The following is a 27,185-nucleotide window of genomic DNA, read 5'->3' as shown; positions in this document are numbered from 1 at the left end:
CTAGAAACCCCAGGCTTGATCCTGCAGCTGTGACTGGCCAAGGAGACGGCCAACTCCTATAGTCTAGACAAACTTCTTTGGAAGAAACCCCAGACAGAGACTCAGAGGGAGAGTGAGTGTGTGTGTATTAGAACTTTCATGAACATGACACCCAAATCACATAAACCCCAGACAGAGTCAGAAGGACAGTGAATGTATGTATGTGTGTGTGTGTGTGTGTGTATTAGAACTTTCATGAACATGACACCCAAATCACACAGTTTTTCTGGATCTTTTTGAGACATTTGACCAAGTAACAAGAAGTTTCTCTCCCTTTAAAAAGATTTTGCCCATTTTTCTTTCAGCCACCTATAGGCATATAAGGCTACCCAATCTTTTAACATTACCTTTATTTCAGAGTTTGGCAAAAATTGTGTGATTCTGTCATGGACGTAAGAATCAGATGTTTCTTCCTGTCTTGGGAGGAAATTCCAGAGACCAACGGCTTTAATAAAACTTTCAGAATTTGGACAAGTTAAAACAAAGGCAGACTAGGTGCAAAGATGGTGTACACACCCCAAAACCAGGGCTTGAAAGCCCTTTGACTGTGTGAGCATGTTTGAGGCTTCTTGCCTTGAGCATGTCCTCACAATGGCTCAGAGACCGGGGCGCTTTAATACTCCTCAAGGGGTAACCAGAATTCCCTCAGTGGACCTGGCCGTACGTCAATCAAAACTGAAACTGAAGGGAAGGTGCCAGGGCGACCTGCTTATTCCAGGGGTATGTGTGTGTCACTCAGAGGTCTGAGTGCTTGCTGCGTCTTGCTTCTCTGAAAACACCTTTAGATGACTATTGCTGTCTTCCAGGGAGACCAACAGGAAAAGGCTGTGAATCTTTGTTTGAGCCATTTATAGCTTTTTCCATGATGGCTACCTTAGAGCTTGTAACTGATCAGGTAATTATCCTGAATTGAAATTTGAGACTCTGAGAACTGATTTGTGAATAGCTCTATTTTTTAAAAAAATATTTATTTTCGGCTGCATTGGGTCTTAGTGTTGGCACATGGGCTGCTCTTGGTTGCGGCCCAACACGTGGTCTCTGTAGACTGTGGCACGCTCTCTCTAGCTGAGGCCTGCAGGGTCTCAGACCCCCATCTCAGCCAGGGATGGAACCTGTGTCCCCCACATCGCAAGGAGGATTATTAACCACTGGATCATCACCGAAGTCCTGCTTTAAACACAGCGTAGGAATTACACAATCCTGCAAACTAAACTTCACTTCAGCTTCATTTTATTTTGCTCCCCTGATTTCCCCTTTGCCCTGATTACTTTATCTAATCTGCTCCACATCATTTGTTGTTGCTTAGTAAGTTGTATCCAACTCTTTTGCAACTCCATGGACTGCAGTCCGCCAGGCTCCTCTGTCCATGGGGTTTCCCAGGCAAGAACACTGGAGTGGGTTGCCATGCCCATTTGACAGCTAGATTAAAGACAGAAGATCTTAAAAGTTCTCATCATAAGAAAAAAAAAATGGTACCCTTGTGTAGTGATGGATGTTAACTGGACTTTTTGCGGTTATCATTTTGCTATAGATAACGTACTGAATCACGCCGTACACCTGAAACTAATGTATTATATGTCCATTTGCCTCAGTTGAAAAAATAAAAGTTAAAAATGTTTTAAAATGAGTGGAAGAAGCCATGGTTCTTATTTCAAAGGATACTCTCTGCCCAGTGGCCTAGTTTTTTTTCTTTTCTTGCTTCACTTTGCTCGTGTATGCTGGCCCCTGTATTCTCTAGCTAGTCATCCCCTCCCCTGGACAGCACTCAGAAGCCCTTAACAATAGCTGGTCCACCGGGGAGTGGAACTTACAGCACAGCCCCGCATCCCGAGGACACGGTAAATTGTATAACTATCCGCTCTCTGCTGTGTTTCAGGGAAGCTGACAGGTCTATATGGAAAACATCACGGAGAGTGGTATGCTGAAAGTTAACAATTGTACAGAGCCTCCCATGAGGAGTCCCGAGGTCTGCATCATTAATCTTTATAACACTCCCATGAGAGAGGCAGGAGGTGCGTCTTCTCAGCCCACGTTTCAGAAGTGAGGGAACGGGGCACATCAGTGGGGGAGATGAGTTAGGGTATCAGCAGGGAAAAGCCCAAGCCCCTGGAGGTCCCTGCCACACTCAGCTGAGGTCTGACATCTCCCATGCAGGCTGCAGCCTGAGCTAACGCAGTTTTGTCTTTAACAGGCGTGTTTAACTTTTCGGGGGACCGGAATGCATCCAGGACATCCACATCTCTTTCCACTCCGCTGTGCTTTCCAGCCCAGCCCCCCAAGAAACGTCTCGTGCGGTCCGTAGCTGCCAGTGGGTTCAAATACCAGGTCTCCAGGCCAAGGTTTTCAAAACGGCTCTGCTCCAGCTCCCCTCTTCCAGACACGCCCTCTGGACACCCCGCCTCAGGGTTTCCTCCGCGGGCAAGCCTGGCCTGTGTGCCGGACCCCAGCACATCCTTGGAAACCTCCTTCTCATCCGGGCTCAGTGGCAGGGCTGAAAACAAGGAGGCCTCAAAGCCAGCTCCTCGACTCCCAGATCGACTCCTCCCAAATCAACAGACTTGATTTTGCTTTCATCATCTACAACCTGAATTACTGTCTCGGGAAAACTCCCTGTCCCCATATGAGGCTTATTAACTATTTAATGAGATAACGGATGACGAATCTCCTTTACCATTCTCTATTACTTGTAGAACTAATGTCCACAATTACAACAGTAGAAAAGCAAAATGAATAGAGAGGAGAAAAAAGACAGCCAGATGTAAAATTAGAGTCATAGGTAAGAAAATAAAAATAGACCCTCCTAAGAATGGCCTCTAAAGTGACACAAATTTTACAACCTCTAAGATGGGTTTCCTTTTCAAGAGCTTAGAGGGGTATCTCTAGGGTATCCCCTAGGATCTCCAGGAATTCAAACAGCTGTTGTGAAATAAACTCCTGTTTATCTAAAAGCAGAAAGTTTCTATGGCTGATTCATATCAATGTATGACAAAACCCACTGAAATGTTGTGAAGTAATTAGCCTCCAACTAATAAAAAAAAATTTAAAAAAAATAAAAGCAGAAAGTTAAAAAGTTAAAACTGAAAATCCTGTGTAATATAATCATTTAGGTTCAAAATGAGGACAGTTAATGTCTACTGAGCACCCAATATATACACCAGCCACTGTGAAAATCTGTCATATGCATTACCTTATTCATTATTCTTAAACACTTATAGGGAGTTTTGTCCATTTTACAGATGAGAAAACTGAGTTTCAGAAAGGTCACTGGCCCTGGAAGCCAGGCACCCTGAGTTTGAATCTGGTTTTTTTCTTTCTGACTTTTGATGTCATGGTCAGGTTGTACAAGTTTCTGCACTGTCTCCTGACCATGTGAAAATTCACTTCTTTTGTCTGATTTCAAATCAAGTCTGATGTGTGCTCTGCCATGCCTATGTAAGTTTTCAGGGAAAAAAAAAACCCACCTCACTGAAGTTGGACTCCTAGTTTCAAGGGATATGGTATCACATAAAGTCATAAATGTGAAAAAAAAAAAAAAAAAAACCTTTGGAAAATATAAAAACACTCTACAGAACAATGAGGATACCACTGCTTTGAAAAATGTCAGACACACAGGGTGATTCTCAGTGGCCCAGAATATTTTGAATAAAAACGCCTGCTCAGCTAACCCATGAGGACCCTAGTAACCTGATCAAGGGGTGTTTTCTCCTCCTCAGGAAAGCTGCAGAAACCACGGGTTTGTTAGAGGCTGGGCATTAAAACCTGGAGCTCCGCAGCTGGTTTCTGGGCTCGCTCAGCGGGGCACGGTTATGTCAGGAGTTACTCTTTAACAGGCAGGCAGGGAAACGCCGAATGGGCAACCAAGTGTGAAGATGCAGAGGCCTACGAGTTACCCGTGGGTCACCACCAGCTGACCCGATTAACGGCCCGCAGCCCGGGGGTTTCAGGAGACCCCTTAATAGCCTTGTGTTAACCAGCTGGCCGCAGGCCCCTTCACGGTCTCACCTGATCTTCCAGGAGCTTCCAGCTCTCGCCTGTGTGCGTGGTGTGAAACAGCATTAAAGCAAGAGGGCTTTTTAAAATTAATTTATTTAATTGGAGGCTAATTACAATATTGTGGTGGTTTTGCCCAGCCACGGGTGTACATGTGTCCCCCATCCCTCTGGCTTGTCCCAGAGCACCGGCTTTGAGCGCCCTGCTTCATGCCTCGAACTTGGGCTGGTCCTCTATTTCACAGTCCTCGGACAGGGCTGACCAGAGCTCATTACTTGTTTGGCCAGAGGGCTAAGGGACTGGAAACAGACACGCTCTAGTTTCAGGCCTGGGGCTGCCCTCACCTCCCGCGTCCTCCCTTCTACGAAGGAGATTGGGGGGGAAGGGGGCGGGCAGTGTAGACGCTCGAGGGGCTGGGCGGGGAGGGGGAGGCAAAACACGGGCCTGACCCGCGTCCTTGGAAGCCAGCCCACTACGGGAAGGAGGCGTGTTAAGCCCTCTGCCCCCCGCCTCCTCCCCCGCCCCGGCTCTGCGACCCCGGGGTAAAATGCCAGCGGCCGCCCGCGCTCCGCACGCCGCGCGCGGCGCCCAGCGGAGGAAGGGGCCGGCGGGGAGGGCGCCGCCCAGAGCCGAGCGGAGCGCGTCCGTCTGTCCGGCGTGAGCCTCGGGAGCGACACCTCCCGGACCCCCGCGGGCCCCGCGTCCCCGCCCCGCTGGCGCCCCTGCGCCCCGACCCCCTAGCCGCCCCGAGCCCCCTAGCCCTGCGCGGCGCGCAGGTGGCTCCGACGCCCCCGGCCTCGGGCGCCCCCCGCCGGGCACAGGCAGGCGGCGGCGCGCGCGGAGGAGCCGGGCGCAGGGCTGGAGAGGCGGCCGGCGCCGCCAAGAAGCCGCGAGCGTCCCCGATGGTGCCGCCGCTTCCAAGCCCGGTAGGGGCGGCGAGGGGCCGGCTGGGCAGGAGCCTGGGTCCGCTGCTGCTGCTCCTGGCGCTGGGACACGCGTGGAGCTACCGAGAGGAGCCGGGCGACGGCGACAGGTTCGCGCTGCGGGTCCCTGCTGCGTGCGCGCCGGCTCTCGGGGCGCAGGCGGTACCCTCTCCCCAGCCCATCCCGCCGGTGCCCCGCGCGCTCTCGGTTTCCCCCGGCGCTCACCTCTCCTGGGCGAAGGAAAGCTTCGCAGACTCCGGGGTAGGAGCCTCTTTCGCGCGCATACCCCGGGCTCTGGCATTCGGGGCTCGGTGACACCGCGCGCCGCCCTCCTGCCGCCGTCGGTGCCCCGCGTCTGCACCTCTTCTCTCTCTTGCGGACCGGGTTCGCTTCGTGGGACCCTCGCCGGGCCCGGACCTCGGGGCCTTCCCCGCGTCCGCGCTCGGGTACCGGCGCCGCCTCGGCGCGCGGGACGCGGATGCCCGGCGCGCACTGACCCCCGCTCTCGTGCGGAGCGGCCAACCAAGTTCGCCTAACTTTTTCAGAGAAATCTGCTCGGAAAACAACATCGCCACGACCAAGTATCCGTGTCTGAAGCCTTCGGGGGAGCTCACCACGTGCTACAGGTAAGCCCCGGGGCTCGGCTGGCCCGGCAGGCGCGCTCCTGGGCCGGTCGGGGAGGCGGCGCCCGCTGGAGGGGCCCGGAGGCGCGCTCGGGGACCGCGGCCCCCGCGGGGGTGCTGCGTCCTCTCTGGTGCAAACTTTTTTTTTTTTTTTCCTTGTGCGTGTGGTTTCTGAGCCGGAGCAACCACGGGCAACTGAGTGTCCACACCTGGAGTTCATGCTCTCAGAACCCGAGGGCGGTGGTTTTCTGCTCCCCGGGATGCTGGCGTGGTGGTTGGAGAAAAGGTTGCCAGTTTCATGAAGAAAGGGCATGGGACTGTGGGGTAAGCGGTGCGGCATAGCCAGGATGAGTGATTGCGCTTGCGTTTTGTTTTGAGCATATAAAGTCAACAAGGAAATCCTTAGTCCTTGGCTGTGTGTTGACCTTCGGCCGGGACAGAGTGTAACTGTCACGGCCTGTGTGCGGGCGGTGGATAAGGTTGTTCCGTAAAAGCCAAAAGCGTCAAGATCCTTGAGCCACAGAAGAGGATCCGTCTTCCTGAAAATTCGGTCCGTATATCACCTGGGTGCTTGTTAAAAGCAAATGTGATGAGAGCCAGGGCGTCTGATAGGAAAACTGCCCCCAGGTGGTTTGATTCCCAGCGAGGAGAGTCAGTGTTCCCTGCGTGCAGCTCTCTGAACGTGAGGGGCGGTTCGCTGTCACCATAGGTGAGCACAGGCCCTGTCCCCCTGCCTTCACCAGGAGGAGGCGCGCACCCACAAAGACTTGTGAGTTGCCTGCGTTTTAAAGGTATGCTGTTAAAGGTCCAGGGATCACACACTCCCAGCAGACTCCATCTCGGGGAATCCTGCTCTGTCTAGGTGCCAGAATCAATCCTGGGCAGTACAAGGTAACAGGGTAATCCTCAAAGTGAACTTGAAAGAGAAGGAAGTCACCCTAATGATGTGGTAGCCGATGACTCCTCATGGTCTCAGCTGTAAAAAGCTGCATATGCTCTAAGGCCCAGGTGTGAGTGGTTTCAGGGCTGGTCAGTTTAGAGGTACCAAAGCACCGCCAGTCACATCACAGACCACACTTTAGAAATCTGTTGTCAACAGAATGACAGTGATGACTTCAGGAAGGCAACTGTCCTGTGAATCCTTGGGAAGGGATTCTCTGAGCCAGGGATGGTAAACACCGAACAGAAATGTGAGTTAGTAGGGAGGACTGCAGTGTGGTTCAGTTGGCAGGTAAAGTCTTGGAGAAGTTAGCGGGGTAAGCAAAGTCTACCCAGCTGGGCTTCTGACCTGGTGGTGGCGGCTTTAGGATTCTGCCTGGCTCCAGCCCTGCATTTCATCTGCACTGTTTCTTAGGACTCATTTCCCCCCATCACCACAGCATAAAACCTCTGATTTAACATGGAACGTGCCCCTGAGATGGTTTGCTCATTATTTGGTCCCTGAAAGTCAGGCTGCCCATAAGTCAATGCCAGTTACAGAATGCATGTCCGATTTTCAGAAGCAATGAGAGCCGGAATAGCCTTCTAAGCTGATTTCATTCGTTACGCTGTTACTATCATTCCCACCCACCACCCCCCCACAAGCCCCGAAACTTTTAAAAACTATTTTTTCCTACACTGAGACTCTACAGGAGACATGAGCAGTGTCTTGATGTGTTTTCATTAACCACTACTCAAACGGCTTATGAGAGCTAACAAAATGGGTATCTTCCTATGAGAAAAGAGCTTGGAGGGATGGGAGGATGTTTTCAGCTGGAGAAGATGGTGCCTGTGATTATTGTCTCTCTGGTTTTCCTCTGAGTTCTGAGTGTACTTCACTGACTTTATGCGACTTCCATAGTTCAGTAACTTCCTGGAGACAGTCAGCTGGCAGCTGCTGTCCCTGCTTTGAACCCTGAGGATGGAGGGACACCGTATGCTGGTTGGTTTGTGAATCCTGTCGTCTTGGCCCTGGAGGCCCTTGCTCCTCCCGGCGTGGTCTGGAAATTGGCACAGGCGTCATCTGGGAGCTTGTATTGTCTTGGGGCCCTGCCCAGCCCTCCCGATCCAGAACTTGCATGTTAATGAGATGTGCATGAAGGCTTGAAGGGCTGCCATGGAAACCAGTGTCTCAACATGAGTCACGGTGCAGGCCCACTTGGACAGATCCTCAGGAGCTCAGAGGCCTCCACAGTTGAGCGGGTAGTTAGTCCTTCTACCACATTGACATAAAACCAGAGAAAGAGCCAGCCTTCCAGGAAGCTGGACTTGTCAACTGTTGGATGACCCTTAATTAAGCTGAGGGAAGTGTGTCTGACTGCAGAGAATCCCAGTTTTAATAGAAGTCTCCTTGTGAAAGGATTTTTGCACAAGAGAATGGATCCCAGAAGTCACTCCTGAATTGTAGAAAGTGATTTTTTTAACACGGACTTTTGAAAAATCGTTGGCATGGAGGATGAGTTTAATATTAAATAAGTAAACAAATATGGTAGATGTGGGTTATAAATCTGATCTACCATTATTCCTGAAAGTATATGGAGACTTAACTGTCATAATATGGGTAAGAGAAAGATGGGGTGGGAATAATATTTGTCCTGGACCCTACCACTACCTGCGTACAACTGTTTTCCATGGTTTTACCTAAGCAGCATCTTTCCACTTTATATTAAAGGACAGTTGGAGGACTTACTGCATATTCAGCACAGTCCTTGCACTTTATGTACACATAGCTCTAATTGCTCAAAGCCACTCTGTAGCATGTGGGTGTCTGTTTTGCAGAGGGAACTGAAGCTCTGGGATTTAGTCCACTTGCCCAGAGTCGCAAAGTTAACACACATGCCAGCCCAGGTTTGTCTGACTTCAAAGCCTGGGACCTTTTATCACCCTGGAGGTGTCTACAGATGAGCCTGAACTTCCAGATCTGAGATCTAAGTAAGGAAGACTATAAATTTAAATAGATACAAACTCAAGACAAGCACTTGGTAATGCCAGCATCCGCCGTGACCACAGTGGTTTTGTGAGTTGCCATGGCCCTTGATCTATCTCAAACAATTGACTTTATGTTATCATATTATGCACAGAATTGGTTTATGCATAGAGAGCTTTCCTTCCCTGTAGGGTTTCTTTCATCTTAATCACAGTCTCTGTCTCTAGAGACTCTACACCACTGTGCTTTGAGCCAAGTCCCTGAAGTTGATGAAATGCTGAATGAGTGCCTTTGGCAGCTTAAAGGACACATTCGCTCAGTGTTATAATCTGACATACGGTAGAGCATATCTTTTACCAGTAGTTAAGATTTTACAGTTTGTGTGACTTATCTAGGCTCTAAATTTACTTTACCCAAGCATATAAAGTTATCATGGCATTTACCCTCTTGTGGCTAATAGTTTTCTTCCTGTTCCCAAACCATGTAATTTTTGAACAAAATGTTTGGGTTTACTTTTTGTTATTTAGTTGCTAAGTCATGTCTGACTCTCTTCACTCCATAGCCCTCCAGGCTCTTCTGTCCACAGGATTTCCCAGGCAAGAATACCAGAGTGGGTTGCCTTTACCTTCTCCAGGGGGTCTTCCTGGAACAGGGCTCAAACCTGGGTCTCCTGCATTGGCAGGTGGATACTTTTTACAGCTGAGCCACTGGGTCTCATCAGTTAAATGACATGTTAAAGGATTTTTTAAAACCAGAAAATACATTTGAGTGTAGGACACATTAAGACATCAACTGGAGTTTGTATCCAATAAGCATGCTAGTTAAGTCTTTGGATACATGAGCCGATTAAGGATTTGAGCATCTAATATGTGCTTAAGATAGTCCTAGAAAACCCTTGAGCAGTCTCTGATCAAGTTTTGCAGAATTGACTTTTCAACCAAGGACTCTAACTGTAACCAATATACAGTGTACATGACTGAGTTCAGAGTTGTGTGGTTTAGATTATCAGTGATGGGGGAAGAGATTAGAAGCACCTAGGAATGGCTTTATGGACTTGGTTGTTTTTAAGTGATTTTTTTTTTTTTTTTTAAACAGAAGGGTTTGTGTTTATTGCATTCACTCTGATCCTCAGCTGTGTGGTTCACAGACCTCCAGTGGAGGCCCTCAGCTCTATTAGTCCCATCAGTGGTGCCTCATTAGGGTCACGTTCCCGTGGGAAATAATGACACTGGGATGTGAAAACTCCCACTTCAAGATAATGCAGTAGCATTGCCAAATCCTGTTAGCATATGGAAGTTAGCGTGATATTTCTGCAAATGTGTTTACTTGGAAATTGGAGAGCAAGAAGGTCGCTTCATTAGAGCAGCAATATTCAGAGAGCCCGGGACTCTAGCTAAGGCTCCGTTGGAGGCAAGGCTGGAGAATATCCTCTCTGCCAAGTCTCTGAGTTCCTACACAGGGCTTTGATTGTGTCAAACATGCATAGCATAAAAAACTCCATGCCCCGGTTTGAATTCATGCTCTCCCGCTTGTTCTATAACTTTGAACATTCCCTAGTCTCCATTTTCTCCTTGGAATACGTGAGGACCGTGTTAGTACTGGAGTGACAAGGTTACAGGGAAGATGACCTGATGCACGCAGGCCGCCCTCGACGGACAGCGCCCCTCAGGCTCCCCGTGTCTCCCCTCATCCTGCGCCCTGAGTGCACATACTGAGCGCTCAGCGGACATTTGCTGAGTTTTGAACTTGACAGTCGAAATTTTTGAAAGAGCAAATTCAGACCAGAGCCAGAAACCCTGAGGGTGTTTATGCAGCAGTCACACGTCAGCTGTTTTTAGATGCTTTTCCAAATGTAGGCTAGCCCAGAAATCTAGCGCCTTGGGAAAATCACAAAAAGGTTATCTTTTGCTTCCTCCCTCCTACCTGACTACACAATGTCTTCTATTCCTGTAACTATGAAAGCAGGCGGCAGGCGTAGCTACCCCTGTTTCAGAGGCGCGTAGAGGCTTGCTGTCTGTCCAGGGTCATGAAGGGACTTACTGGCAGAGACGAGGTCCTCAGGTCCTTAGCCCAGTTCTGGTCTCTGCCTGCTGCCTCCCATCCTGTGGGCCGCATAGCTCAGGACCAGCTCTGAGGGCGGCTCTGAGCAACTGTTGGCTTAATCAGGGCTCGTGGGCCCCCTTGGAAAGAGCACTTGTGTCTTTCTGATGACCACCGTATTCCTACCATAAGGAGGAAGTGGTCCCGGTGTCGTGAAGAGCGGAGCCGGGCACAGGTGGGCATGGCTTCGTGCCAAGCCGCCCGAGTCGCAGCTGTGTTGGAGGGCGCCTCTTGTTCCCGCTGGCTGGTTAGCTTGCGAAGCCCCTGAGTCATCTGTCCTCTCAGTCACGACTGTAGCCTCAGAGGCTAGTCCTCAGCCTGGACGGAGCCCACGTGCGTTGTCTGCATGCATACGAGTGGACGAATGTTAGTGTTACCAGTAAACAAATGTGACCTGTCTTTTAGGTCTTCCCAGAACTTCTGTTGCTATCAGAGTATGTCTTCTTTTCTCTCTCTCTCTCTTTTTTTTTTTTTCCTTCTAGAAACCGGATTACATTACTTGCCCCTCTGAGATGCTGCCGTTGTTTGCATGAGCTCCCGCCTTGACCTGCTTCCCTTTAGTAGCAGATGTGTTACGGGAGCTGACTCGGGCAGGCCTAGCTCACTCTGTGAGCTTGTTACTCTGATAATAGCTGAAGAGGACCTGGGCAGTTCCACCTGGCATGATGCCCGTGGACGCTGGTTTGGAAGCGGTGCTGGGTCACAGTTTTGCGGGGGATCTCCCTCCCTCCCACACCCTGTTGTCTAGCTTGAGCAGGTGTCCGAGGAGGGTAGGGGGCATGGTGGAGGATGTTGGCCCAGGCAAGCTTCTGTCTCACTTTTCACTCATTCTCTGTGGAACAATACAAAATGATAGGAAAGAGCTGACCATTGAACTGACCTCGAAAGGCCTTGTGGTCACTGGTGTCCTTCGGGACCGGGTCTAGGTGTTACTCTCTGTCCCGAGAGTTGTCGATGCCTGACTTTCTATATTCACTTCAGTTCATCTTTTCTAAGTGAAGCTGGGAGATGGGTGCACCCAGAAAAAGCAAGTACTCTTTCTTCTAGAACACTCCGTCTTCTCAGGTGGTGCTTTTCCTTTCAGTCAGCGGTTTAAGTGTCAGCCTACAGCATCTGCAGATTTAACTACCCTCCTGCGTGATGGGACCCGCGCCACTTCAGTGCATTAGAGGAGCTCCCTGATCCAGGCCACAGCTGCCTGTCTGGAGAACCAAGGTCTCCATGCAGTCTGCTTGCTTTTTTTTTTCTTTTTAGTTTATTGCTTTTTATTTGGAGGATGAAAAGGTAATCAGCTGTACCATCTGCAGCTTCTCTCCTGCCAAGCCAGGTTCTTTTTGTAAAGTCGTTGACCAGTTTCAGATTTTTACCAACAATTTCGTTCACTTATTCAGAGCTTACTATGTGCCAAGCACTTAAAATATGTATGCAGTATATAAACATGAGTTGTTTTTACTCTGAAAAAAATATATATATGTGAATAAGGCAGGAAAAAAAAAACCCCAAAATCTCTGCCCTCATGGAATGCATGGATTTTAATTCCATTTATTCAGTAAAGGGGTTTCGAGCCGAGGATGTCCTTGGGGACGTTTATAAGATGATTATCTTTGGCTCACAACCAATGTCACATTTGGGGAGCTAAAAGCTTAATTTCCTGTGGCCCAGCTGTATTCTTTCAGCAAGAGAAGCCCCACAGCTCCAGGCCAGGGACCTGAGAAGCTGGGGATAGTGGTAACTAATGTGTTTTTTTTTTTTTTTTTCCTGCTAGCAGGAAAATAGCACGTGCCACAAGTCCCTTGCTTCTAAGAATTATTGGAATGTGAAGCATTACAGAGAGAAAGTGAATTCTCTGGCGGTGTCCTGCGAGGCAGCATCAGAATTGACCACCTAGGAGCAGAGAGCTCGTCGGGACCAGCTCACCTCAGCAGGGTCACCCCATGTTTCCCAGCGGTGACTTTAAGCAGGGTGTTAAGGGAAGGCCAACCCCTCCTGCAGTCCTGACTCTCCTAATAACACAGCCCAGGTCCATGTTCATAAATGTTTCTAAACCTTCTGGACAGTCTGTTTTCAGCCTATAGAGGACAGAGCCACGTTATGTCCACGTGTTTAATTTCAAGCAAAGGACAGGCTTCCCTGGTGGCTCAGTGGTAGAGAATCCACCTGCAGTGCAGGAGTCTTAGGTTCTATCGCTGGGTGGGGAAGATCCCCTGGAGAAGGAGATGGCAACCCACTCCAGTATTCTGGCCTGGAGAATCCCATGGACAGAGGAGCCTGGCGGGCTGCAGTCCGTGGGGTCGCAGAGAGTCAGACACGAATTAGTGACTGAACCACCACCACCCAGCAGCGGACATCTTTCCAGCTTCGAGGTGTGATCCGTGTGAGTCAAAAGCAGGCGTCCGAGTCTGGAAGGACGGATGTGTTGCCTCCTCGTTCGGGGTGTCAGAACGTGAGTAGGTCATCTTTCCGTGCCCTTTGTGATTTCAGAGACTTGAACCACATCCCTTCCAGTCTTATCTGTTCTCCGCCTTTACACGGCTCGCCCACTGCCCTGGGAGTGTCCCTGGCATTTGCCCCTGCTGGAGTGAGGCCCTCATTCGTAGTCCTCTGGGAATGCCAGGGGCGTCTGTCAGCCCGATGGCTGCTGCTGCAGAGAGCTGGCGGGAAGCCGGAGGGCCCTCTGCACGGGGATCTGGCTCTGGAAATTTGGTATAAAGCAGGGATTGGTCTTTATGCAACCCGCAATCTGAGGATGTTTTTTACCTTTTTATAAAAAAAAATTCTGGCTGCACTGGACCCTCACTGCCGCGAGGGCTTTCTCAGGATGTGGTGAGCGGGGGCTCCTCTCCAGCTGAGATGCGCGGGCTTCCCCCTGCGGTGGCTGCTTCTGTTGCTGAGCGTGGGCTCTGGGCACGCAGGCTCGTTAGTCGCGGGGCACTGGCCTAGGGTCTTCCCGGCAGGTGGAGTCTTCCCAGACCAGGGTTTGAACCCACGTCCCCTGCATCGGCAGGCGGAGGATTCTTAACCAGTGGGCCACTCGGGACGTCCCTTATGTTTTTGAAAGGGTTACACTCAGCAACAGACCTTACTTAGCCCCACATCTCAGATATTTACTGTCTGGCCCTTCTCCAGGAAAAGTCTGCCGACTTCTGAAGAGCCATCTTATTGCCAGGATGGGATTGGGTTTCTCCATTCGACTGTGACCTTGCCCACGGGTCTGAGTCCTCAAGGAGGTCATCTTGGAGACGTTTAGGCAGCTTCATCTTTGGGGCCTGCACTTTAGTGTGGCCATATTTTATTGTATCTGGTCTCTGGCCTGAGCGGTTTTGATTGTGATTTTGATTTCGATTTTGATGGTTTCCTGATCTTGAGGAATCAATCATAGCTACTGTTCAGCTGGAACTTTATCTCCAGTCCTCTTCCCTTAAATGATTCTCTGAGTGACTGTGACTTGTCAGAAGCTGGTTTTACTGCAAGTAGTTCAGCTAACTTACTGCCGCTTGTCTGCGTGTTCCCAAGTCTGGCCTTCCTCTGCCAGCTGAGTAATCCCTGGGTTGCCTTGGCGGATGGCCCGCCGCCCCTAATTCCATACTTTGCTAATTCCCTGCTTGCATATTCATCGTCACATGCTTTGACTCAGAGCCAACTCTCCATAAACTTGTGAGCTTGGAGTTTCTACAGTGGAAAATGGCACAATCAAAAATCAAATGATGGTGTATATATTTGGGTGAGGGACACACATCTAGAGGGACCTGGGGGATAGTCATGTTCGATGATGAGTACCCTCAGTCACGGTTGCAACATCCCACTTTTCCTTTTATGGCTGAAAGTTCACAGCGTGGCTCCGTTGCATTGTGCACCACATCGGTGATTAAGCTGCTGAACTTAAACTCCGAACCGCCTTTCAACAGTGCCACGTCTTTGATTCCATGAAGATCACGGAGACGCCTAGAGAGGGATGCCTTTGGACACCGAGTGTGGGGGAAGAAGGAAAGAACTGTTGAAAGGGAATGTTCTGAGCGAGGGGAGCAGGACCCCTGAGGGTATTTTGGAGAAAGGGGAGGAGGAAAATGTTGGCATGCCCCGCCTGACATGTTAGGAAAGTGAAAAGTGCTGCGGGGTGGAGGAAAGAGGAAAACTCCAGGCATAAACACTTGATCAGGAGAGTACCCTGTGGAGATGAAGTCAGGAGAGAAAAAGGTGTTTCTCAGACGCAGCAGACCGTGGTGCAGAGGGGTCGGGGCACTTTCCGGTCGTGATGAGCGCATTCTGTATCCTGACTGTCTTGCACAGCTGCCTGCATTCCTGGCAACTCCTCACACTTGCACTTAATATAGATGAATCTTATCTGATATAATTATTCCTCAATAAGGGCTTCCCAGCTGGCTCAGTGGTGATGAATCCACCTGCCAATGCAGGAGGCCCAGGTTCGATCACTGGGTCAGGAAGATCCCCTGGAGATGGGCCTGGCAACCCACTCCAGTGTTCTTGCCTGGAGAATCCCAGGGACAGAGGAGCCCGGTGGGCACAGTCGCAAAAAGAGTCAGACATGACTTAGTGACTAAACAACAACAATTTCTCAAAACTAATTTTTATTTGTTTACTTGAAAGGTTAGTTTCTATGACATTGGATTTTTCCCATACATCAAGTATCTAAATAAGTTATATTTTTTAGTCACTGGAAAAAAAAAAATGTTCCTGTTGAAGTCACGTGGGAGCCTGTGACCTTGGTAACCAGCCATTTTAACTGACTCAGCTGAGCAGAGGTTAAATGAAAGGCAAGCTAAGCTTTAAATGTCGACAGATTGACGAATGCAGTTTCCATAGCGTCCTGCTTGTGTTCAGCGCGATTCCTTCCGAGGCTGCTGCTGCTGCTAAGTCGCTTCAGTCGTGTCCAACTCTGTGCGACCCCATAGACGGCAGCCCACCAGACTCCGCCGTCCCTGGGATTCTCCAGGCAAGAACACTGGAGTGGGTTGCCATTTCCTTCTCCAATGCGTGAGAGTGAGAAGTGAAAGTGAAGTCGCTCAGTCGTGTCCAACTCCGAGATCCCACGGATGGCAGCCCACCAGGCTCCCCCGTCCATGGGATTTTCCAGGCAAGAGTACTGGAGTGGGCTGCCATTGCCTTCTCCACCTTCTGAGCCTGGAGCCCATCTAAGCGGCGGCGCGGGGACCTGGCCTCGACTTTCCGTCCAGCTGTCCCTTCTCCCTGCTTCCCTTGGCATCACTCGCGGTAATGCGTCCATGTTTCACTCTGGAATTTCCCTCTAGTGAAATGGCTCACAGCCTTTGTGGTGAAAAATTGCAAGGCAGAGAGGAGGTTGGCTTCCTGGGAGGCCAGAAAGACCACAAGACTGCTCATTGGAGGCAAGGTCATTGCAAAAAAATAATAATAAAGCACTGGAATTTAGTTCTGGAAGATTCTGAAAGGTTAGAGGACTCTAGAATGTAACATTCATGAGGTTTTATCGCTGAGAAAGTTTGGCTGCAAGATTTTAATCCTGTAAAAAAGCAATGTTAATATTCTGTCAGTTTTCTGTAAGTCACTCTTGCCCATCGGCTGGGAGGATACAGGGAGAGAGAAGTGTGGAGCTCTGTATAAAATCTATGTGGGGGTCACTCAATCAGGTGACCTTTTATATCTGCCTGGAATCCAGCTGAGAGGAGGGGAGAGGAAGCAGAGGGTGGGTCTGGGGGAGCTTTGGATACAAAACTGGAAATCGGGGATACGAGCCTGAGTGCTTTCCTCTTGACTGCGCCGTGCGCGAAGGCTCACAGTCAGAAACCGGCTTGTTGTCCCGTGAGCCCCCTCTCAGGTGCCAGGGCAGGTGCGCGGCAGAGCTGCGGTTCTAAACCACAGTCTGGACACTTCTGGAAGGCCTGACAGTTACAGCCACCTTGCCTTCTGCCAGCCGCGGTTTAAGAGATGCGTAGACCCGGGGAGGAGGAAGCTAGAGGTAAGAACGTCAGTCCTGCTGGTGACAACGTACGTTGGACACGTCGTCAAAAGTGGACACATGAACGAACACCCATATCCCCTCTCCCCTGACCGTGTTAGTTTGCCAGGAATGCCTAGGCAAACTACCATAGACGGGGAGGCTTCCCCAAGAGGTTCTCTTGCAGCTCTGGAGGCGGGAGGGCTGGGACGAGGGTGGGGGCAGGGTTGATCCCTCCCGAGGCCTGGCCCTGGCTTGCCGATGGCTGTCTGGCGTCTTCACACGGCTCCCTCTGATCTTGTCTGTCCTGGTCTTCGTCTTAATGGACACCAGGTCCCACTGCATCATGGCCCATTCTCATGTCTCACTTTAACTCAGTGGCCTGTTTAAAGCTCTGGTCTCTAAACAGTTATGTTCTCTTGTACTGGACTTAGGACTCCAAGGTCTGAGTTTTGGAAGGACACAGTTCAGCCCTTCACGTCCCCCGCCAGTAACGCCCAGCATGTCCCAGGGCCAGGTAATGAAGGGGGATACTTTCATGCACACTGACTTCTGTGAGCATCACTGTCCACCATGGCGGTCCTGAGTTATCCAGTGAAATTAAAGCGCATTCAGCGATGCCACTGAGGAAGGAAAAGGGCTAAACTGTAACACTGTTAGAGATGACCCAGAGCCAAACGTCCGAGGCTCTGATCTGTTCTCACTCCCCGCATTGAGACATCATCATTACGATGGTGAGGCCCTACCCCCAGGCCTACGGAATCCAAATCTGTGTTTTCACAGGTTCCTTGGTGTTGCCTGCACTTTCGGGGAGGCTGAGTGGTGAAGAACCTGCCTGCCTGGGCAAAAGACGCCAGAGCCTCGAGTTCGATCTCTGGGTTGGGAAGATCTCCTGGAGGAGGAGGGCATGGCAACCCACTCCAGTCTTCTTGCCTGGAAATCCCGTAGACAGAGGAGCCTGGCGGGCTACAGTCCCTGGGGTCACAATAGAGTTGGGCACGCCTTGGCGGCTAGGCAGCAGTCACTGGTGTTTCTGACGCGCGTTAGACTGAGGAGTGCGTCCTGAGGGTCAGCGTGCTGCTGCAGGGCCCTGTCTGCTCACGTGGCTGTCCTTTGCTTCCTGCTTGCAAAGCACTGCCTGTGATAGAACAGCCTAGACTGCACATGGAGATCATCCGGTGAGTTTAAAAAGCAATCCCGCTGTCCAGATGGCTCCCTAGACCAGTTGCTTCAAACTCCAGAGATGGGTGTCGGGCACTGGGAATATTTTTTTTAATTGACTTTTAATTGAAGGATAATTGCTTTACAACATCCTGTTGGTTTCTGCCGCACACGAATCGGCCACAGGTGTACATGTGTCCCCTCCCACCCCTCTGGGTTGTCACAGGGCCCTGATCTGAGCTCCCTAAGTCATACAGCAAGCTCCTCCTGGCCGTCTGTTCCACGCACGGCAGGTGCGTGGTTCCAGGCCTCTCTCTCCATTCATCCCATCCTCATCCCCTCCCCTCCCCTCCCCTCCCCTCCCATGTCTGTAAGTCTGTCCTCTGTGTCTGCGTATCCATTGCTGCCCTGCAAATAGTTCATCCGTACCATCCTTCTCGAGTCCATAGAATCAGTTCATCCGTACCGTCTTTCTAGAGCCCATAGAATCGGTTCATCTGTACCATCTTTCTCGAGTCCATATATGGCCCCAGACATTTTTGAAGCTCTTCGATTCCATCACTCAGCCAAGGTTGAAAACCTGAGGGAGCAGAAAGCCGAAGGGAGTGGACCGCCTGGTTCTCTACCCGGGGAGAAGCGGTCCCCGTGCCTTCCTTCTGTGGCCTGTAGCCTGATCCTCGGGTCCTGTGTGGTCACGGCAGGTCCACGCCCCTCAGCAGGGACGTTGGCCGCTAAAGCTGGTGTCGGTGCCTGGCAGCCCCCGTCCTCTCTGTGGGTCCTGCTGTCCCTTCCTGCCGTTGCTTTCTCCTCTGAGTCGGTGGTTTCCAGGGGCATTCAGGGGAGCGGTGAAGTGGCTGGGTGGGTCAAGAAGGGTGGCCCGTTCCTTGTAAGCCTGGTCTGTCTTAGGCTGGTCGGCCTCAAATCCCACAAATTCCATCATTTCTCATTTGCTCTCGCAGCCTCTCCGCCTGGTGTTTGGAGCTACTTAGTGACCTTCATTGCATTTTGTTAAAAAAAGTTTGCTTTGCTGTATATGAACCTTCTACCGAGATATAAACACAGCTCAGCATATTGTAAGTGAACACTTCTCAGCGTCAACCTGTGTTTTTCTTTCCTTGTAAGAAGCGCTGTTTTTTCCCCACGTCGTGTGATAGGGAGTCTCTGCTGGCAGATTCTTTTCCCATCCCGTTTTTGTGTTGCTCTTCAACTCCTCAGGCCTCCCCTCTGAAAACTCGAGGAGCTTCTCAACCCCCAGCCGACACAAGCTTTTTATAGCTTTGTATTAACTCTAGCAAAACAAAACTATGAGCTTTGTGGTTCTACTGTGTAGTTATCACCTAAGCCCTATATTTACCATATGGCCTTAATCCAGGCAGTCCCCAAATAGGTCCATGTGGAATGCAGTGTTGCATGCATATAATTACATCTTTTTTGAGTAGCGTGGCAATCCTGCTGTTAAATCATAGAAATGGAAGTTATTATAAATTAAGAAAGGAAAGGTAATTGCATTTCCTGGGTAGATGTGCTCTTGAGGTTCTTAATATAATGGATTTCTTTGAATTGGAGGCTGGCGAGATGTAAAGTGGTTCATAAATGATCTGGGTTCTTAACCGATGTCCCGAGTCTGAGTGTGGCACTCTGTTAGAAGGGATACGATAGGGGTGGAGCTTGAAAACCTCAGGTGGAAGTGTGAAAGGAGCCTAACAATTTATGAGGCACTCCTGCCGTCCCCACTGTCTCCAAGTCCTTTCCCAGAGGCCCCTAGGTTTGGGAAACACATTTCCAGGTGTTCGCGCACATGAACGTTACCATCTGTGAAGGGCATCTTGAGGTCTGGGACAACGGGTGCTCAAGGCTGGATGCTCTGGTCTGGTGGCCCTGGAAGTGCGACTGCCCTCCTGCCGCCCCGGGGCAGGGGGAGATTGAGGTCTCGGCACACCTGGAGCCCTTTCTGGGCAGTGAGCAGCAGTGTCTGTCTGTCTGTCCGTGTGTATGTGCGTGTATGGGGATGCTCCAGTGTGGACCACTCCCCTTGCAGCTCTTGGCCGTCAAGCTCTGTTGGTTCAAAAGCTGTTCCTCTGAATCCTGCCTCTCCAGTGACTCCTTCCTTGGCTTTTAAAAAAATTTATGTATTTTTTAATTGAGGGATAATTGCTTTACAGAATTTTGTTGTTTTCTGCCAAACCTCAGCGTGAATCAGCCATGGGTGTACATGTGTCCCCTCCCTCTGGACCCTCCCTCCCCATCCCACGCCTCTAGGTTGGTTCAGAGCCCCTGTTTGAGCCTTGGCTGTCTTTTACAGCAGTTTCTGCTGTCCGTCCTTTAAAATAGTGACTCACACCCTCTGAGGATATTTATTCACCCCTTAGCTTACACACAGCTTGACTCTGGATCGTCCTGACACAGTTGGTTATGTGCTCATGTGAGTACCTTCGATGTGACGGAAGTCTTCGTTTGGTGCAGCCCAGGGTGCCGTGGGGACCACAGTAGACTCCTTGAGCCTGAAGAGAGGAAGGTTTCGTCCATGCCTCTTAGGACTTTCCACCTGAGGCACTTGACTCCCAGGGGAAATTGACATCATGATGATGAGCGGAAAACACCTTTTTAGAGATGTGTGTAGGGGAAGAAGTAAAGGCACGAGAAAGAGGTGATCGTCTTTCTCTTTCAACTTTACCTTTTTGGTGTGATAGCAATACTTGCTCTTGACGTGTTTTACATCATGAATGACTTGGAACAGGGGATCCCAAATAATCTTACCCCTCCAGGATAATGACAGCCAAGGGACTGGAGTGTCTTTTCCTGATCTTTTCTGGGCCTTTATTAACTAACATACTTGCAGTTGTTACTTATAGAAATGGGCTGGTTCTGCAATTGCTTTTTCAAGCAGCAGTAGGTAAAGAACACTCACCCTGATGTGGGATGCTGATTCATTTTTGCAGCGTGGTGTTTCATTGTGTGGATGCATCACAATTCATCTCTGCACTGGAGAGCTCTTTATAAAGCGGTTAGCAGAGGCTGAGGGTTTCAGTGGGTTCATTTAAGATGCAGATGTCAAATATGTCACATTTTACCTGAATGAGTTGGCAGAGAAGAATCTAGAGTCACCAGATAGAGTTTTGGTCTGGAACCTGCAGGATGCAGCCTCCAGGGTGGCCCTGGGACGTGTGGCCGGGAGTCCCCGTAACCCCCTGGCTTTGGCCCTCACTGTGGGAGGGTGGGGCTCTGATCCGGTTCCTTCCAGCTCTGGCGGTCTGTGACCCATCACTCCCTGCCCTGCAGAGAGCAAAGCGAACAGAAGCCAGCTTTGTTTACAGTGCAGGGGGTTTGCTTGACGTGAGGAAGGCCATCGTGAAGTGTAGATACGTGGGGCAGTCTGGATTCTTATCTCTGACCAGCCTGAGAAGCAGGAGAGCCGTCTGTGAGCTGTCCTCTCTTAAATACCTTGGGTAGTTTTTCTTACTCTGTGTGTGCGCTCCGTCGTGTCCTACTCTCTGCGACCCCAGGGACTGTAGCCCACCAGGCTCCTCTGTCCGTGGCATTTCCCAGGCCAGACTCCTGGAGTGGGTTGCTATTTCCTTCTCCAGGGGATCTTCCGGATCCAAGGATCGAACTCACATCCTGGGTGTCTCCTGCTTTGGCAGGTGGATTCTTGACCACTGGCATCACGTAGGAAGCTCTAGTGATTTAATTAAAGAGAAAAGAAATCTTTTTTACTCGCCAAGCATATACTGTAGAAAGCGCCCTTCTCTTTGCTGCAAGCACATGCGGGGTGAGCCCGGGGGACCTTCACAGCATTAAGTTCTCCCTACCCTGTCCTGTTTGCTCTTGTTTTTCTTCCAGATGTGCTGTCCCACAGATTAGGGAATGAGGCTAAGAGTCAGTTTCTTAAGACAGAGCCGTGCTCCCGTGGTGAACCTCCCCTCTTCTAGAGAGGATAAATCGTTTGACCTGGGGAGAAGGAAATGGCAACCCACTCCAGTATTCTTGCCTGGAGAATCCCATGGACAGGCTCCAGTCCATGGGGTTGCAGAGAGTCAGACACGGCTGAGCGACTAAACAGCAGCAGGGGAGACATGGTAATAAAGATGAGAAGGGAGGGTGACATCAGATGAGGAAGCTTTCTCATAAAATCTTCACATCTTTTAACCCACTGTCCTGGACTTGCAGTTACATAAGCATTCTGGTACAGGCGTATTTCAGCACGTGGATGTCCTCTGAGTTTGTTTCCTCCGGGGTCCTTGTGAAGACTGCATGTGCTCACTGGCCTGCTGCCGCCGACTGGCTGGGATGGTCAGCTTGCTGCCCTGGTTCTGGCTCCGTATTTGGCTCTGTCTGGCCAAGAGGGGAGGAGCGATGATGCAGCAAGGTCGTAGGTGCATAATGTAGATGAAGGGCCTTTTTTTTGGGTTTGTGCGTTTTAACTAGATTCATGCTCGTGAAAGGATGAGGCTTCACGTGAATTACTCAGATAATTATCAGATTTTTAGTACCCTTTTCCATGTTTAGGTGGTCTAGTTTAACAAAATGCTATCACACCTGAGTTTTGAACTAAATCAACACGTTCCTTGGGCTTCCCTAGTGGCTCAGGTGGTGAAGAATCCGCCTGCAATGTGGGAGACCTGGGTTCGATCCCTGGGTTGGGAAGATCCCATGGAGGAGGGCATGGCAACCCACTCCAGTCTTCTTGCCTGGAGAATCCCATGGACAGAGGAGCCTGGTGGGCTATAGTCCACGGGGTCATAGAGTCGGACACGACGGTAGTGAAGCACCGTACAGAGGCTCTCATTAACCTGAAGCGGATTCTTTCTGTTCTCTTACCCTAGCTTGCTTTGTCCACATACTTTTGAAAGAGTTTTCACTGGGGCGAGGCTGCAATTTGGATGGAAATAAATCTCTGCGGCAGCCTTTGCTTTTCAATGTGCTTTACTTGCATCGTAATCTTAAAGAAAAAATGTACAAACTTATCTTTTTTGGGAAGATGAAAATCTGACCATATTTTCCTTCCATGTGTTTTCTTAATTAGGAAAACTTCAAATAATGCTCTCAGAGAATCAATTTTCATATGCTCATCCATCATTAAGATTTCGCATTATTTGCTTTATCTCTTATTTTCTAAGGTATGTGAAAGCAAACCCCAGACATGTCATTTTACCACAGTATATTTTAGTATTCATCCCTAAGAAATGTAACATATTTTCGTACTGCCAAAATGTCATCACACCAAAAAATTTTTAAACATCTCCCCCTTCCCCAAATAAAATTTGGGTTTTGTGAATTTATTTCTCTTGAACTAAGTCATATGGGTGACAGGGTACTTCTGTCACCACTAATGAGTGATCTCACGTTGAACAGGTGTGTGTAGTTCTGAGAGTTTCTAGAATGGAAATGCCACGCGGGTACCCAGAACAACACATTGTTGTACCCTTTGTAACAGGGAGGAACTCTGCACGAGACCACGGCCCGGTAAAAAGTTCATTTTCACAAGTAAAAATATTACTTCACCTTAAAGGTAGTTCTGTATGTTTGAGCCCCAGAATACCATCATATGAATGAGGTATGTTCTTAGCAGATGAAAACGTAGTTTCAACAGGAAAGTGAACATGTCATTTTTATATTTATCTGTATTTATATTTCACTTACAGTTAAGGACCTTTTACACCCCAATGAATAGGCCTTTAAAACTTTCTTTTTTTTGCACAGTTTTTAAAGGTTACTTTTCATTTAGTTACTACAAAATATTGTCTGTATTCCCCATGTTGTATAATAACATCCATAAGCCTATCCTACATAGAAACAATAGTTGTGCCTCCCCACTGAGGCACACACACAGCCACTAGTTTCTTCTCTATTTCTGTTAGTTTTACCCTTTTCTGAACAGGTCTTTTTGGTAGCAAAACTATTCATTGACACTCCTTTGCTTCACTAATAGCAAAATCAAAAAAGCAACTTAAATTTTCTAAAATGAAGGGAAGCCATAATTGTCCTTTTGTCTTTATATTCTGTTGTCATCTGTTTATGTACCTTTTCAATGTTTTACATATTTAAAATCAGTGGTATAATTTACCCTGTGTAGTTAATGTCTTACATACACACTCAGTTCAGTTCAGTCGCTCAGTCGTGTCCGACTCTTTGGGACCCGATGGACTGCAGCACACCAGGCCTCCCTGCCCATCACCAACTCCCGGAGTTTACTCAAACTCGTGTCCATCGAGTTGGTGATGCCATCCAACCATCTCATCCTCTGTCATCTCCTTCTCCTCCTGCCCTCAATCTTTCCCAGCATCAGGGTCTTTTCAAATGAGTCAGTTCTTCACATCAGGTGGCCAAAGTATTGGAGTTTCAGCTTCAGCATCAGTCCTTCCAATGAACACCCAGGACTGATCTCCTTCAGGATGGACTGGTTGGATCTCCTTGCAGTCCAAGGGACTCTCAAGAGTCTTCTCCAACACCACAGTTCAAAAGCATCAATTCTTCAGTGCTCAGCTATCTAGTTTGGTCATAACTTTCCTTACAAGGAGTAAGAGTCTTTTAATTTCATGTCTGCAGTCACCATCTGCAGTGATTTTGGAACCCCCAAAAAATAAAGTCAGCCACTGTTTCCACTGTTTCTCCATCTATTTGCCATGAAGTGATGGGACTGGATGCCATGATCTTTGATTTCTGAATGTTGAGCTTTAAGCCAACTTTTTCACTCTCCTTACACATACACATTCACTTTCACATACACGTTAGCTTCAAACATTTAAATGACACCACAGCTGGTAAGACAAACAGCCGACGCTCAACCCCTCCCAGACCTTCCCTTCCTGTCCCTTAGCAATTCTTTCTGTTTTTCAACCTTATTCTTCTGAGTTTTGTGTCCATGGCCCTAAATAACTTGCATTACAGCATAATTTATTTTCAGTTTTCGGTCCTGTCTCTTGACTTCCTTCTTGGTGAGAAGAGAGTTTGGCTGTCGGGCACCACCCACGCGTGTGTTCCCCCTTTGCTTGTCCCAGAGTAGTTCTGGATTGATCAGTTTCCATTGTCTTCATTGTGCAGAGATGCTTTGGTGTCTCAGCCCTGCTGGAATGATGTGAGTCCTTTTCCCTGCTGCGTTTTGCGTTCCTTCTAAGTCGTTATTGTCCCATCTTTTGCCTTTTTTTTTAAGAACAGAAAAATGAATCCACTACCCAAGCTACCCTCGTTTATACTAAGTTCCTCTCAATGTATTCAGACTTACTAGGTGCCCTGTCATTTCAACCATCTTGAAGAAATTTCTCCCAGAACCTTGAGGCCTGCCCTGATCCAGACTGGTTTCTAAGTCCTTTGAGCCCTAGGATTTCTCTTACTGTCTGTGAGCCTGGGAAATCTGTCTGGTGTTGGATTCCAGGCTTTTTGGAGCCCATGATTTCCCCTTTCTGATTTTACTTCTTCTGGTGGACTGCATAGGCTTCCCTGGAGGCTCAAGGCGGTAAAGAATCCGCCTGCCAATGCGGGAGACCAGAGTTTGATCCCTGGGTTGGGAAGATCCCCTGGAGAAGGGCATGGCAACCCACTCCAGTATTCTCTCCTGGAGAATCCCATGAGCAGAGGGGCCTTGGAGGGCTACAGCCCCTGGGGTCGCAACGAGTGGGACAAGACAGAGCGACTGACACTTTTTTTGTAGTCTAGTATTTCCCTGAGAAAATGGTCTCGGGAGGGGTATTTGTTGTTGTTGTTTTGAAGTTTGGCAATTCACGTGTCCCGCTCTCTAGATCTCTGCTGGTTGCTTTTACCATGTTTCAAGGGTAGCGCGTCCAGACAGAGTTCTGACTCTCCCGCTTCACTGCCAGCAAACAGCCTGCTTCCTCCACTTGTGGTGCTAACGCCTCGTGAGTTTCTGATGCAGAAGCAGTTGTAGAGCATCCTGTTTTGCGTGTCCTGCGCCAGTCTTTCATCAGGTATATGCAGACCTGGGCTCTGACTCCCCTGCCACCATCACCTTTCGCCTGGACCGCCATGACGTCTCTTTTCTTCCTCTCCTGTCTCTTACGGTTGGTTCCCGTGCAGCAGAAAGTGGATCCTGAACCTTGTAACAGATGGTGTCCAACCCCGGTTTGTTTTTTAATTAATTTATTTTTTATTGAAGGATAATTGCTTTACAGAATTTTGCTGTTTTCTGTCCAAGCTCAACATGAATCAGCCATAGGTATACATACATCCCTCTCTTTTGAACCTCCCTCCCATCTCCCTTCCCATCCCACCCCTCTAGCTAGATACAGAGCCCCTCTTTGAGTTTCCTGAGCCCCACAGCAGATTCCCGTTGGCTGTCTATTTTACATATGGCTATGTAAGTGTCCATGTTACTCTTTCCACACATCTCACCCTCTCCTCCCCTCTTAGATCTCACCTTCTCCTCCCCTCTCAACCCAGGTTTAAAAGCCTTCAGGGCATTCTCATTAGCCGCGAGACAGGCTCTCTACTCCTCACCCTAGCCTGTAAGATTCTGATTGTTCTGTCCACACTAGGATGTTTTCCTTCCTCAGTTCAGCTCAGTCTCCCCATGTCTTTAAATACTTATCCCCAGTTGTTGCTCATTCTGTTCCCTCTGCCTGGATTAAAGGTCTTCCCCTGCTTAAAAAAAAAAAAAACAAAAAACTAATCCCAGCTCCCAGTCGTTCAGAATTAAGTTCATCTCCTTTGTGAGATGTTCCCCAAACCCTTTACTTACAAGTACCTCCCTCTGCCTCTGTGGTTCTCCAGTTCAGGTCCTTATTTCTTCCTAACACTTTAAACCACTTGTAGCTTATTTTCTGTCTCTTCCTGACTAGAGGAGGGGAGGGACGGAGCCTGTTTTATTTATTATTTGTATTCCCTGTGCCTAGTGCAGAGTTTGGTCTGTTTTCCCTGCAGGATACACATCTGTGATAAGGAAAGTGAGTATACATGGTTACTGTCTAGTAAGGTCACCCTCTGAAATAGAGCCATGTGTATTATTCGTGGGCTTAAATTTATCCTTGGATCTAGTCCAGGTATGTAGGGCAGTTTATAATACATAAAATACGAAGGGAGCATAAATTAAAAGGACAACCAGGGCTGGAAGCATAAGAAATGGAGCCAGCACCAAGGGCGCGAACGTGCCCCCTGAGGGCGCTGATTTACTGAGGATGGGCCGCTGGGCTCTGGTGCCCTGGCAGGCAATGAGAGAAGATGGTTTATACAAGTCCCCACGGTGAAAACCGAACACTGCTGGGAAGAACTACAACTGTCCTTTATGTTCAGACTAAAGAGAACTTTCATCCAGGGGTCACTATAAAAAGAATGGATAACATGAAAATCGTCCCTATAACGGACTTGGTAAGTTTCATAGTGGGGTTGGGTTTCCCAGGTGGCTCAGTGGTAAAGAATTCTCCTGCAGTGCAGGAGATGCAAGAGATACGGGTCTGATCCGTGGGTCGGGGAGATCCCCTGGAGGAGGAGATGGCAGCCCACTCCAGTATTCTTGCCTGGAGAATGCCATGGACAGAGGATTCTGTCTAACTACAGTCCAG

General features: G+C 49.2%; 1 protein-coding gene across 2 annotated transcripts in view; it reads left to right on the top strand.

Annotated features, from left to right (window-relative positions):
• The first annotated feature begins 4,244 nt into the window (after window positions 1–4,244).
• CCBE1 (collagen and calcium binding EGF domains 1) overlaps window positions 4,245–27,185 on the top strand; it is a 215,831-nt gene continuing 192,890 nt past the window's right edge. The window contains exons 1-2 of one of the 2 annotated variants that reach the window (XM_043889442.1): window positions 4,245–5,062; window positions 5,498–5,578. In XM_043889442.1, the coding sequence (XP_043745377.1) occupies window positions 4,932–5,062; window positions 5,498–5,578 (212 nt within the window). In that variant the 5' untranslated portion in view covers window positions 4,245–4,931. The remainder of the gene's footprint in view (window positions 5,063–5,497; window positions 5,579–27,185) is intronic. The other variant, XM_043889443.1, reaches the window with a different exon arrangement.

This window comes from Cervus elaphus, chromosome 27 (assembly GCF_910594005.1).
Source record: "Cervus elaphus chromosome 27, mCerEla1.1, whole genome shotgun sequence".
Classification (NCBI taxonomy): domain Eukaryota; kingdom Metazoa; phylum Chordata; class Mammalia; order Artiodactyla; family Cervidae; genus Cervus; species Cervus elaphus.
The sequence above is the reverse complement of the archived record's forward strand: the minus strand, read 5'-3'. Positions and strand labels throughout refer to the sequence as shown.